This window comes from Pseudonaja textilis, chromosome 3, assembly GCF_049901715.1.
Source record: "Pseudonaja textilis isolate UNSWEBS1 chromosome 3, rPseTex1.2, whole genome shotgun sequence".
NCBI lineage: Eukaryota > Metazoa > Chordata > Lepidosauria > Squamata > Elapidae > Pseudonaja > Pseudonaja textilis.
Genome location: NC_141992.1, coordinates 135,036,053 through 135,048,299, shown reverse-complemented (window position 1 = coordinate 135,048,299; position 12,247 = coordinate 135,036,053). Strand labels below are relative to the sequence as shown.

The window sequence follows — 12,247 nt, the reverse complement described above, 5'->3', positions numbered from 1 at the left end:
GATGCTTTTGACCAATTCTTGGACTTCTATCGTTCCGAACTAAGCAATTGCTGTATTTTGAAGGCATTTGGGTTAACTTCACTGCTGTGGAGAGTTGAAATAAAAGCCAAATTGAATTACGTGTCCCATTACTGAAACCATATGCTTAATACAGTATCATACACAGTTTGTACCATGTTTTATACAAATCTCATTTTATAAATGGGGCTTTTGATTGTGTCTGCAATGACTAATTGCTTCTAAACTACAGAAGCAGAAGTGCATTGTTACACATCTTAACTCTTGATAAGCATTTTACAGCTTGCAAGGGCAATAAGAGCTTTGCATATATTTTTTTTAATGTAAAAAGTCCATAAGGGGCTGTGCATATCTAAGGTACAATGTTGCTATTATGTAACTTTTCTGTTCTTACTATATAAAGAATATCCATCTTTCTCCAAGTACCATTACTTTGTATCCTCATCAACTATAAGGTACTTCTATTTCTACTGGTATTTATCTACCCTTAAACTGACTGATAGATTTCTATATAAGATCAGGAATGCATTATAACATTAGCTCTTGATGCTCCTGGATACAAGAGACCAGTAATTCATAGTAATCTGCCAGTCTTATATTAATAAAATGCTTGTTTAAATCTCATCTAAGCTTTATTTGTTAGCTTTCTGTTGAGTTATTTTGCATGACTCTTAGGATGTTTGTATTATCTAATGACATTCTGATGAAAATGATATTGAACTGACATTGTACAAAGAATATAGAAGCAACATAAGACACTTGTCTCTATGACAACCATCTATCATTTATATATTCCCTTGAGTTTATATATAGCATCATTATTTATTCCTTATTTTTGTCATTGATTGTTACCTATTATGTATAATAGTTGATGGCTGTGTTTGGGGTTTTAATCAGATTGCAAAACTTTGAATTTGTTTTATTTTCTACACAAACTGCCAAGAGTCATTTTACTTCAGGGAAGTAACAACTGGATAAACATTCTTTCTTTGTCCTGAATTCAATTCCTTGTATACTTATAAGAAAGAAAGAGAGAAAGAAAGAGTCTTTCCATTTCCTTCATGCCATTCATATTTTTACCACAATGTGTTAACAATCCCCACCCCATTATAAATCAGTCTTTTCCTCAAATACTTTATGTTCTCCCGCAGTGAGAAAGTGTTTCATTATTGTGGTTCTTTTAATTGATCCTTTACCGCCCTTTTTTGATGTTGCAGTATTACTATTTAGATTAGGACAATCAGAAATATCTAGTACTTGCTTCAGAAAGGTATTATGCAATTACTTCTAACTTCTGGCTAATCTCTCTCTCTCTCCCCCTGTGTTTGTGTGTGTGTGTGTGTGTGTGTGTGTGTGTGTGTGTGTATGGATCTTTGGTTATTTGGGTTTTCTCCATATCTCTATGGCTTCTCTGATCATTCTGTTGTTGAAGTGTTCAGTTTTGGTGATAGTTCTGGTATTTTTAAAGTCAATCTCATGTCCTGTGGCTTTGAGGTGTTGGACCAGGGAAGAGGTCGGTTCTTCTTTTTTGATTGAGTTCTTGTGTTCTTCAATGCGTGACTTATTCTTCTGTTAGTTTGTCCGATGTATGTGGTGGGGCAGGTGGTGCAAGGAAATTCGTATGTATGTATGTATGTATGTATGTATGTAGTATGTATAATTTAGGTTTCTTCGGGTATTTTCCCATGTCTTAATATTTGTGCTTTTATTATAGCGACGTTTCGGCAGAATCTCATCTGCCATCCTCAGGCTTGTGTATTGGGTTCTTTTTAATCTTGTGTGTCAGGCTTGGCAGCCATTTTTTGTTTGAATTTGGTGCTGGCCTTCTGCTTTATTTGAATGGTTTTTTTCCTCATCTTGATTGGCTGGGAGTCTAGGTCTGTTTTTATTGGTCTTCGAGTTGCTGTGCTCTTCATTGGTTGGCAACATTGTGTTTTGTGCATTGGGGTTTCTTAGTGCAGCTTGGTTTCCTTTGAATGGCCGATAATTATTTATTAGGAAGCTAGGTTTTATTTGGATAGCTGGCTGGGGCATGTTTGGGCTGTGGTATTGGGGGGCGGGGTCTGTTTGTGTTTAGGTGCTTGCCTGAATTGTGGTATAGAGATTTTTTTGTTTGTGAGTGCAGGCTTTCAGATGATTGATAGTCTGGTGGAGTCATCTCTTCTATTCATACTATTAGGTCTTTTATCAATTTCTATGGCTTCTCTGATGATTCTGTAGCTGGGGTTTTCTATAGTTGCTAGGGTTTTGGGTGCCATTGAAGTTAATGCTATGACCTGTAGCTTTCATATGTTGGACTAGTGAGGAAGTATGTTCCAGCTTTTTTATTGCATTCTTGTGTTCTTCAAGGCGGGTACTTATCCTTCTGTTGGTTTGTCCTATGTATTTGGCAGGGCATAATGCGCAGGGTACTTCATATATGCATTGGTTTTCCAGGTCAATTTTATCTTTGGGGCTTCTTAGGATGGCTGCTATTTTTCTGTCTGTTTTGAAGGCATGCCTGTGTAGTATCTTACTGATTTTGTCTGTAGTACCTCTTATGTAGGGCAGGACAGGTGTTCCATAGGTCTGTTCATCTTCTGGGTCTCTATTATGTCTCAGTGTGTTTTTGTGGATCAAGCCGGTGATTTTGCTTTTGTGCAAGCTGTTGGCTATCAGTATTTTGGTCAGGGTGCATAGTTCAGTCTTTATGTGTGCCTTGTGTGCCAGGCATTTGGTTCTGGTACTTAGTGTTTTGGCTACGGAGTTTATTTGTGCTGGGTGGTGGTGGGATTGGGCGTTGAGGTAGTGGTTGGTGTGTGTTTTCTTCTGGTATATGGTGTGTCCTAGTGTGCCATCTTTTTTTTTGTAGATTAGTACATCTAGGAATGGTAGTTGTTTGTTTGTTTCCATTTCCATGGTGTATTTGATTTTGGGGTGTGTACCATTTAGTTGTGTTAGAAAATTGTTTAGGTTTTCTTTTCCATGGGGCCAAATAACAAATGTGTGATCGATGTATCTTAGCCATAGTTTGGGTTTGTGGGTGGCATTTGCCAGGGCCCTGGATTCGAATTCTTCCATGAACAGATTTGCAATAACGAGTGACAGTGGTGATCCCACAGGGGCTCCTTCAATTTGTTTGTATCTTTGTCCTTTGTATATGAAATATGTGTTGGTTAAGCAGTGTTCTGTTAGTTCCATGAGGTGCTTGGGTGGTTTGTATTTGTTTTGATGATTTCTAGGGTTTTTTTCACTGGGACTTGGGTGAATAGTGAAACCACACTGAAACTTACTAGCAGATCTCTTTGTTCCATGTGTAGATTTTTGATCATTTCTAAGAAGTAGTATGAGTTTTGTACATGTGAAACTGCTGTTTCAGCATGGGTCTGTAGCTGTTTTGCTAGGTATTTGGCCAGGTTTTGTAGTGGTGCTCCTATGGAGCCGAAAACTGTCACAAAGCCGAAAGCACCAGCCTGAGGATGGTGAGTGGGACTTTGCCGAAACGTCACCAAGATACTCTTAATCTTACATGGGGAAAGACCCAAACACACCTAGACCTACACACACACACACACACACACACACATATGGTATTCAGCTTCGTTTGGGTATTTTCCCACGTCATTGTAGTTGTGCTTTTAAAGTTGTAGCAACGTTTCAGCAGAATCTCATCTGCCATCATCAGGCTTCTGTATAGTGTTCGTCTATGAGTCAGACTTTCATAGCCGTTTCGGTTTTAAATTTGGTGCTAGCCTACTGCTGTGCCAGAATGGTGTTTTTTTTTCTTCATCCTGATTGACAGAAGATATTAGAAACACCAATCAAGCAGAACACAGCAAACTCCAAGACCAATAAACACAGACCAAGACTCCCAACCAATCAGGATGAAGGGGAAAAAAACAAAAAACCATTCTGGCACAGCAGTAGTCTAGCACCAAATTTAAAACAGAAACAGCTGTGAAAGTCTGACAGACAAACACTATACAGTAGCCTGATGATGGCAGATGAGATTCTGCTGAAACGTTGCTACAACTTTAAAAGCACAACTACAATGACGTGGGAAAATACCCGAACAAAGCTGAATACCATACATATAGATACCCATGAAAACTTAAGAATACATATACATATACATATACATATACATACATACATACATACATACATACATATATAAAAAGAGAGAGAGAGAGAGAGAGAGAGAGAGAGAGAGAGAGAGAGAGAGAGAGAGAATAGCCAGAAGTTAGAAGTAATTAAATAATGTCTTTTCGAAAATAATTTATTTTCCTTCTTATTCTGCTTTATGGGAGGTGATGGAATAGCCTAGTATACCAAGTAATTTACACAGTAGTTTCTTCAAACAAATTTGACATAATATATAAACATACTTGTACAAATAAAAATGGTTCAACATATCCTTCAGGGAGACTATTATGAAAACTTCTAATTCCATGAGGGATAGAACTATTTAGTTAGGGCTTGGGGATATCCCCCTTTGAGTAGGCATTGACTCCTGACAATTTACTCTTGGTTTTTTGGCAAGATGTTGGAAGCAGTTTACCACTGCCCACTTCCTAGGGTCAAGAAAGTATCAGTAGCCCAAGGTCATTCAAGTAGTTTTGTGCCCAAGACAGGACTAGAACTCACAGTCTCCTGGTTTCTAGTCTAACACTTTAACCACTACACCAAACAGGCTTTCTTTATTAGTTGACCTATTCCTAATCAATTTACTCTTCAAAGTAAATATATGCTAGACTGGGAAATTGCTATGTGTTTGGGTACTTTAGAAAATCATGCCTTTTTTACTTTTTTACATTAAAATCTTGGTTCTTAAACCTGTTTACCTAGTCTTGGGTACTCCCCTCCAAATCTTACATATTTGATTCCTCCTCTATATACATATTTTTATTCAAACGTAACTTCCAGAAAACGTTTCCTTCTAAAATTCCCCTTAATTATACATGCCTGTGCACCTGGCCTGTTTATTTCCTTTGTTTTGTTTTTAAATCCTCATTTTTTTTAATAAAGAAAGTTAATAATTCATTAAAATTAAAGGAAAAAATGTTTTTAATAATATGAGTGCCTGGAACATTTAAGTTCAAGCTTCTGGATGGACAGACTTAAAGGTAAATATAAAGTATTGTGCACAGATTGTGTGGGCATGGATATAAATAAATAAAATCAGCATAAAGCTACATTGAAAAGCCTCAGAGAATAAAAGTGTATTTGCCTGGTGCTGAAAGGACAATTATCATGCGCCTTCTGGAGTAATTTCCATAAGACTTAGGTTTTGGTAAGGTTTCTTTATTTGCTTATCCTAGAAAGAAGTCTCATATATCATAATGGAACATAATTCCACGTGAGCTTATATAGGTATTATCATTTTGGAAAAAATGTGAATAGAGCAGAAGCCTCCAAACTTGGCAACTTTGAGACTTGTGGACTTCAATTTCCAGAATTCTCCAGCCAGCCTGGAATAGAGGCATGGTTACTCAGCAGTTTTACTTCCCTAAGTAATTATTCAGGCTTGCCATGAGAGATGGGAGAGAGAGAGAGGAAAATGACTCGGGGAAAGTCAATATATATTTAAATCGAATGGAAGAATGAAAGAATGAATGACATTTTTTCAACCTGATACACAGGATGATGCTTTGACTTCTATTGTAAATGTACTTTTGCAACCAGGAAAAACCTGGCCAGATACTACCAATTTCAGTATATAGAACTGACTGTGTTCGGCATTTGTGAAATTTGTGGGTGGGAAAAGACTTTATTTTACTGAAACTCAGTTATATTTACCCTTCAGTTATATCCCACACCCCTTTGCTCTTACTGGGTACAATCTGCCTTTTATCATTTGTTGCTTTGGAATATAATATGTCACTTCTGAGCTATCTGAATCCAGTAAATGGCGAATAAACCAGATGTAATTAATTTACCCTGAATAAATATTGCAAAAGGCTGCCTACTGCACCGCAGCTCAGAAGCTTCTTGTAGCTCCAGAGCTCTGGTGTGCCGGGTAATCCTTCTGTGCAGTACTGCTGGTCCAGGGTGGGGGTGGGTTTTATGTGGGGGTTCTCACTGCGGCCCCAGAGCCACGGTGTGCCAACCCTTTGCGCCATGTTGCTGGGCTGAGCTGGGGTTTGACTTTGTGCCATGCTGTGGCTCGAAAGCTTGTTGTGGGGCCAGGGCTGCAGTGGCCAAGAAGCTCGTGAGCCGCAGTGTGGTATCTACAAATAATTTCATTTTGTTTTTTCTTTGCGGAGAATCTTATTTTTTTTTCCCCATTAATGTTTTTATTGAGTTATGAAATAATATAAAATACAAAATACAAAGTAAATAGGAAAGCAGTGGGAAGGGAAAGGGGAAGGAGAGGTGAGGAAAGATAAGAAAAAAAGAAAGAAAAAGAAGCACTGACTTCCGTCTCTCTCTGTTGCAGTAAAATAAGATATTCACACCAAACCACAGCTTTTTGCTTTTTCATAATAATATGAACAAGCCATTTCTATAAAGATTTATCAGTCTAATCTGTAAACCCCAAAGTCAGAGTTACATTCTTTTCCATGTCAAGCACAAAGTTCAGAAGTGGTCTCCATGTGGAAACACAAGTACTTATGTTCTTTTCTTTCATCAAAGTGGTCAATTTTGCCACTTCAACCAACTGCATCAACTTCTGCAGCCATTCCTCCATGTTAGGAATCGAAGTGTCCAGTGGTGCATTTCAAAATAGTTTACCCCCGGTTCAGTGGGCGTGCCTTGCGTGCATGTACACACTTTGCATGCATGCACCAAATGCGCACTTTGCACACGCGCAGAGGTTTTCCGACTCACCTCCCACAATCCTACACTCTCCCTGTCGCTTCAGCAGCTGACGCGCAGCAATCTGCTGTGCCGCACAAAACAGCTGCGCTTCAAAAGCAGGGAATAAAAAGGACAGTATGGGAACCCTGGTGAGTGGGTGGGCGAAACAGCAGCTCCTCAGAGAGAACCGGATCGGTCCCTACTGATCTTCGGCGCTACCAGTACACCAGAACGGGGCCAAACTGGTAGAATAGCACCACTGGAAATGTCCTTCCTATTTTTGTGCATAAATAGTCTTGCTTCTTTGGAGAGACTTTTAAAAGACTGAATTTTCCTTGCTTCCTCATCTATTCTCCTTATTCCTCCTACCTCTACTTTGCCTGCCTCAATAACATGCCTTTTAAATGTTTTAATTCTGAGAATGTCTGCAATATATTATCGTTAGTTGATTAATGGTGCTGCAATTAGTCTGTGAACTAGCTGAGCTCTTGGCTCACCAGAGAAGCAACTGGGAGTGTGGCCAGTCCGAAATGCCACCGAATAACTGGCCCAGGGAACAACACAGGGGCTAATTGGTAGACAGACTTACTTCAACCCGGATGGGGGCTGTGTGCCCCATGCAGAAAGCAGAGCTGGGAGAGGGGTGTCCTCTGGTGTGGTAGAAGTGGATCTTCCTCTTACTGGCGAGACATGGAGGGTGCTTGCTGGTAAATGTATGGAGCAGCTGGTTGTATAAGTGGCCACTATTTCCCTGAGTGAGAGTCTGGAAAAGAGGAGTAGCAAGTTGGGTGCCCTCCCATCAGTCAGTGAGACAGTTTGTCAGGAGGGACACACTTGGGTAAAGGGGCAATTAGTGTTGAGGGCTCCCATCTGAGCTGAGAGCGAGGCTGAAGCACACATTCCAAGTTGACCGTGAGTCTCTGGGTTGCATGTTCGGGATGGAGGACCTCTCAGGTAAGGGAACCAGCTGGCTAGGCCTAGGTAGATCCGGTGGGGGATGGTGGGACATCCAAATGGTGTTGGACAGGAGGTGTTTTGATGAGAGCCAGAGGGCAGGCAGCACATGGGGAACACAAGACACCCCTGGTGCTTAACATCGGGAGCGTGTTCCAGTCTTCTGTGCTCATGCTCAGGCCCTGACAGACCCCTGGGTTTTCAATTGATGCTGCTTAATTCCAAGTTGGTTGATAATAAGGTTCCTCATTAATGATCTCATAAATGAGGATCAGGCTGACTTGGCATGTATTAGCAAGACTTGGCTGGGCCTGGGTGGGTGGGGGTATTGCCCTCTCAGCAATATTGTATTTTAGTATATTTTAGTATTTATTTGATTTGTCAATCACTTACAAGATACAGGTATAAGAATAAATAGTTTTGAATACATGAGATAGAAACTTATAAGAAAAATTTAAAAAAAGGACAGGGACAGTAAGCACGATTGGTATGTTTATGCACGCCCCCTACAGTCCTCTTAGGAAGGGGGTAAGGTCAATAGTAGACAAGTCTAAGGTGAAAGTTTTTGGGGTTTGGGGAAGAAACCACAGTCAGGTAGAGTATTACAAACATTGACCATTCTGTTGCTGAAGTCAAGTTTGGTGCGGTTAACCTTGAGTTTGTATCTATTGTGTGCTCTTGTATTGTTATGATTGAAGCTGAAGTATTCATTTGCAGGTAGGACATTACAATGTATGATTTTATATACTATCTTTAGATTGGACTGGAGGTGGCGTAGTTCAAGGTTTTCTAGGTCTAGCGTTTCAAGTCTGGTGGCATAAAGTTTTCTCCAACAAGTAAAGGAGTGGAGAACTCTTCTTTTGAAATATTTCAGGACTTTCTCAACTGTGTTAATATCAGATACATGATATGGGTTCCAGACTGATGAGCTGTATTCAAGTATTGGTCTAGCAAATGCACCAGCCAAGTCCCCAGGGCAGAGCAGGGCAGGGCAGGTGGGTAGGGATTCACCTGAGAATCTCCGGTAGCCATCAGGGGCCCTGCTCCACAAGTTGCCAGTGGTGAGACCCTGTTCTTGAGGTTAGGGTCAAGGGAGCAGTTGGGAGCCTCCCTGTTGTGTAACAACCTTCCTGCCTGAGTTGCTGGAGCCATCTCGGGGCCGACTATGAACTTCCCCAGATTTACTCTTCTGAGGGACTTCCAACGTCTGTCCCTTGGTAGACTCCAAAGTGGCCCAGGACATCCATGATGGCTATGGGCCTTTCCCTGGTCATTCTTGGCCTGACTCAAGACAGTGGCCTAACTTTGGGCTTGGTGTTCTTGGTCAGATCACACCTCATGACTCTGATATTCTCTTGTGCTGCCCCTCCTCCTCTGCAGACCCATTCGAGTGGTCCATCCCTGGATGACTGATGGACCCAATTGGGTTTCAAAGGGAGCTTGAAGAAAATACCTTCTCCTTACATGCTCCTGCAGTGGTCCTGGGGAAAAAAATCTACTCTTATATAAGGAGGCTGATTATTTAAATTAAGATGATTCTTAAAGCGGCATCCACATCCTTTTGCTTGGGTAGAAAAAGCTATGCTAATTTAATAAATAACAAAGGAAACTGTAGTTGTGTAGATCCAAGGCATTTCTCATTGTTGAAGCATGCACAGCCATAAACATTATGGTTATCTGTAACCTCATTGCTCTATATATCCTAAGGTTCTGTAGTAAGCAATCTGTCACAAAGGCAATGTCTGGATAGTGTTTGATAAATACTATTTTATTAATTTAACCAACTGAATGTTGTTTTTTAAAAAAGAATCACAGTCAATAACCTTCAATCAGTTGAATGTTGGCAAACCCATGTCTTTATGGGAAAAAAATAATTCCATTTCACTCAAAAGTAAAACAACTAAGAAAGAATAATGGGGACACAGAAGATATTTTTAATAGAAATAGTGATACTGAAATTAAATTATGATTAAAGGACTGCTGCAAAGATAGATATTTTATTAGTATACCGATTGCCATAAATATCTTTCATGGTAGAATTGTAACATTCAACCTAAGAGAAAAGTTTTTTTTCTGTGTTGCTCCAAAAAAAGTTGACTTTCGAGGGTTTTTTTTTCCTTTTCACCCTAAAACTTTTCGTATATATTGCTATTTCTTTCTTTACATTTTCCATAGTAGATGGATGGAAATTTAAACTGTATGCAGAAAGGTTGCCTAAAGAATAATGAAAATGACTTTCAGATTATCTTCTTCTTTTTATGTACACTGAGAGCATATGCACCAAGGCAAATTTCTAGCAGATAGTATAAAAGACCATGTTAGTACTTTTGCTTTGAAGACAGTGATAGTTTTCTAAATCAAAAAATGTTGGTCCATCTTAAATTATTTCTATACACCTAGAAGCTCTTATTTACACAATTTCTAGGATCCTTAAGTAGCCAAGCAAAACTTTAGTGAAGTAGAAACATACAATTGATGTAATATTAATGCATTTTTCCAGTGAATATTTTACTCTTTAAAATATACACTTTTACCCTGTTTTTGGATCTTGTGTCCTACCCTGGTTCACAGGTTGCTTTGCTGCTGTTAAAAAGGATAGCTCTTCAGTAGTACAGAAGGCCATTTCTACAAGCAGATAATGGAAGAAGCACAGTCTAAGAATTTGACCTATTCGGAAGCAAGTAGTAACAGGTACAACCAAACTTAGGTTGTGCAGATAGCAAGCTGCGCTAGCAGATAAACCGCCGTCTCTGAATCTTCTATGATGAACGTCTTAATCCTTCCATTTGAACCATCAGTTAGTAAGATAATTTTAACTTCATTATTCAGAATTTTTTATTTCCTGAGCAAACAGTAATTTACATAATTGGAAGAAAAGGAGAAGCCTGTTCCTAAATGGGAACTGCATTTTTTAAAAAAGGAATAAAACTCAGTGAAATACAAAGATGGTGCAGAATCCTTAGGTCCGGTAAAATGCGAAGATTTTTCATGTATTAAAAAAAAATTATCCATCTTGAACATCCAAAAAAATGCCTCACGTCAAGGCAAAAAAGTTGTTCTAAAAGGAGCAGTTTTTATTATTATCCTTTTTCCCCAATAAGTTTTTTTTAAAAAAATTAAAAGTACCAACTTGGTTCAACTGGTATTTCACTCTCATTCAAGACTCTTTCCCGAAGTTTCAATTCCAGGCATTCTACAGTAGGTGGATATGTTTTGAGTTCAAATTTGTTCGCAAATAAATTTTTTGATTTCAGCAGCCATGGCAAGTCACCAGTTCCATAGATACATATGCTTCTGACATAATGACCTATCAAGGCATAAAAGATCAATATTACAATTACATTTTGTGGATAGAAGAATTAAGATGCATACTTGCACCAAGGTCTTTGCAGTCAAATCATACTGAAATAAGGAAGTTCTGGCAATTTTAATAACATTTGAAGAAAACAGAGGCATAGAACATCATATCCTTTCCTCCTTAGTCAAGATAAGTATCAAAGATTAGCTTTGGAGCATGTGGGCCCTAAAATTTTTATTAGGTTGCATGCTTGAATTGTTCGTTTGTTCAATTTATTTTGCTGTGAACTTTACCAATGATTGTGGGTGGCTAACAAGGTTTTGTTGAAACCGAAAACTGACTGAAGAGACTGAAGGAAGAGTGCAACACTGTGGTAATAGAACTTAGTAAGTTAACTTAAATTTAGCACAACTAAAGGGCTGCTCCTTATCCTTGAGTCAGACAGAGAGAGTTCCAGCAAGCAACACTGCTCTAAAATTATACTTGTGATTTATAGCCAAGCAATGAAAAAAATACAATAAAAAAAGAAAGAGTTCCCACTCCAAGCAGGTGTGTGTCTAGAAGAATAGGCACATTTTAGCTACAAAAGGCCATGTGGTTTTCCCGTTTTTCACTAACTGAAAGATTAAACAAGCTATTTAAGCCACTTCTATTGACAGCTTTTAAATTTTATTCAAACACAGACACACTTTAAAGATTATTCTAATTGTATACTAGAAGGAGCTTTGACCTTTAAAGCCCTACATGACATGGGCCTACAGCAGGGGTGTCAAACTGTAGGCCAGATCTGGCCCACGGGGTGCTTAGATCAGGCCTGTAGGGCTGCTCTGGAAACAGCTAAAGTCTGGCCCACAGTGCCTCTGCCAGCGAAAACAGAGCTTGGGACAGGTCCGTTTTTGGCTGCGACGGCCCTTTACCAGCAAAAGTGGAGTGAAGTCCGTTTTTGCTGGCAAAGGGCTGCAGGAGACCATCGCAGATGAAAATGGAGCATGGGAGCCCCTTTTCACTGGTAGAGTACTCAGGCCTCAGGCGATGAGTGACGTCAAGCTGGCCATGCTCCCCCAGCCATGCCTCCTGCCCCTCCCAGGGTCAAACCTTGATGCGGCCCTCAATGAAATTGAGTTTGACACCCTGGTCTAGATTATTCGAGGGACTCTTTTACCTACCCATCCTATTAGGTCCAGCCGGAGGAGTAGG

The 12,247-nt window shown here is 39.6% G+C and overlaps 1 protein-coding gene across 2 annotated transcripts in view; it reads right to left on the bottom strand.

Moving 5' to 3' along the window:
• Positions 1–12,247, bottom strand: part of GCNT2 (glucosaminyl (N-acetyl) transferase 2 (I blood group)) — a 37,052-nt gene that overhangs the window by 10,753 nt on the left and 14,052 nt on the right. Inside the window, exon 3 of one of the 2 annotated variants that reach the window (XM_026715055.2) lies at positions 9,500–11,059. The exons of the other annotated variant lie outside the window; for it this stretch is intronic. Within the exon in view, the coding sequence (XP_026570840.2) occupies positions 10,869–11,059 (191 nt within the window). The 3' untranslated portion in view covers positions 9,500–10,868. Of the gene's footprint in view, positions 1–9,499; positions 11,060–12,247 lie in introns of those variants that run through there. 2 annotated transcript variants of the gene reach the window in all.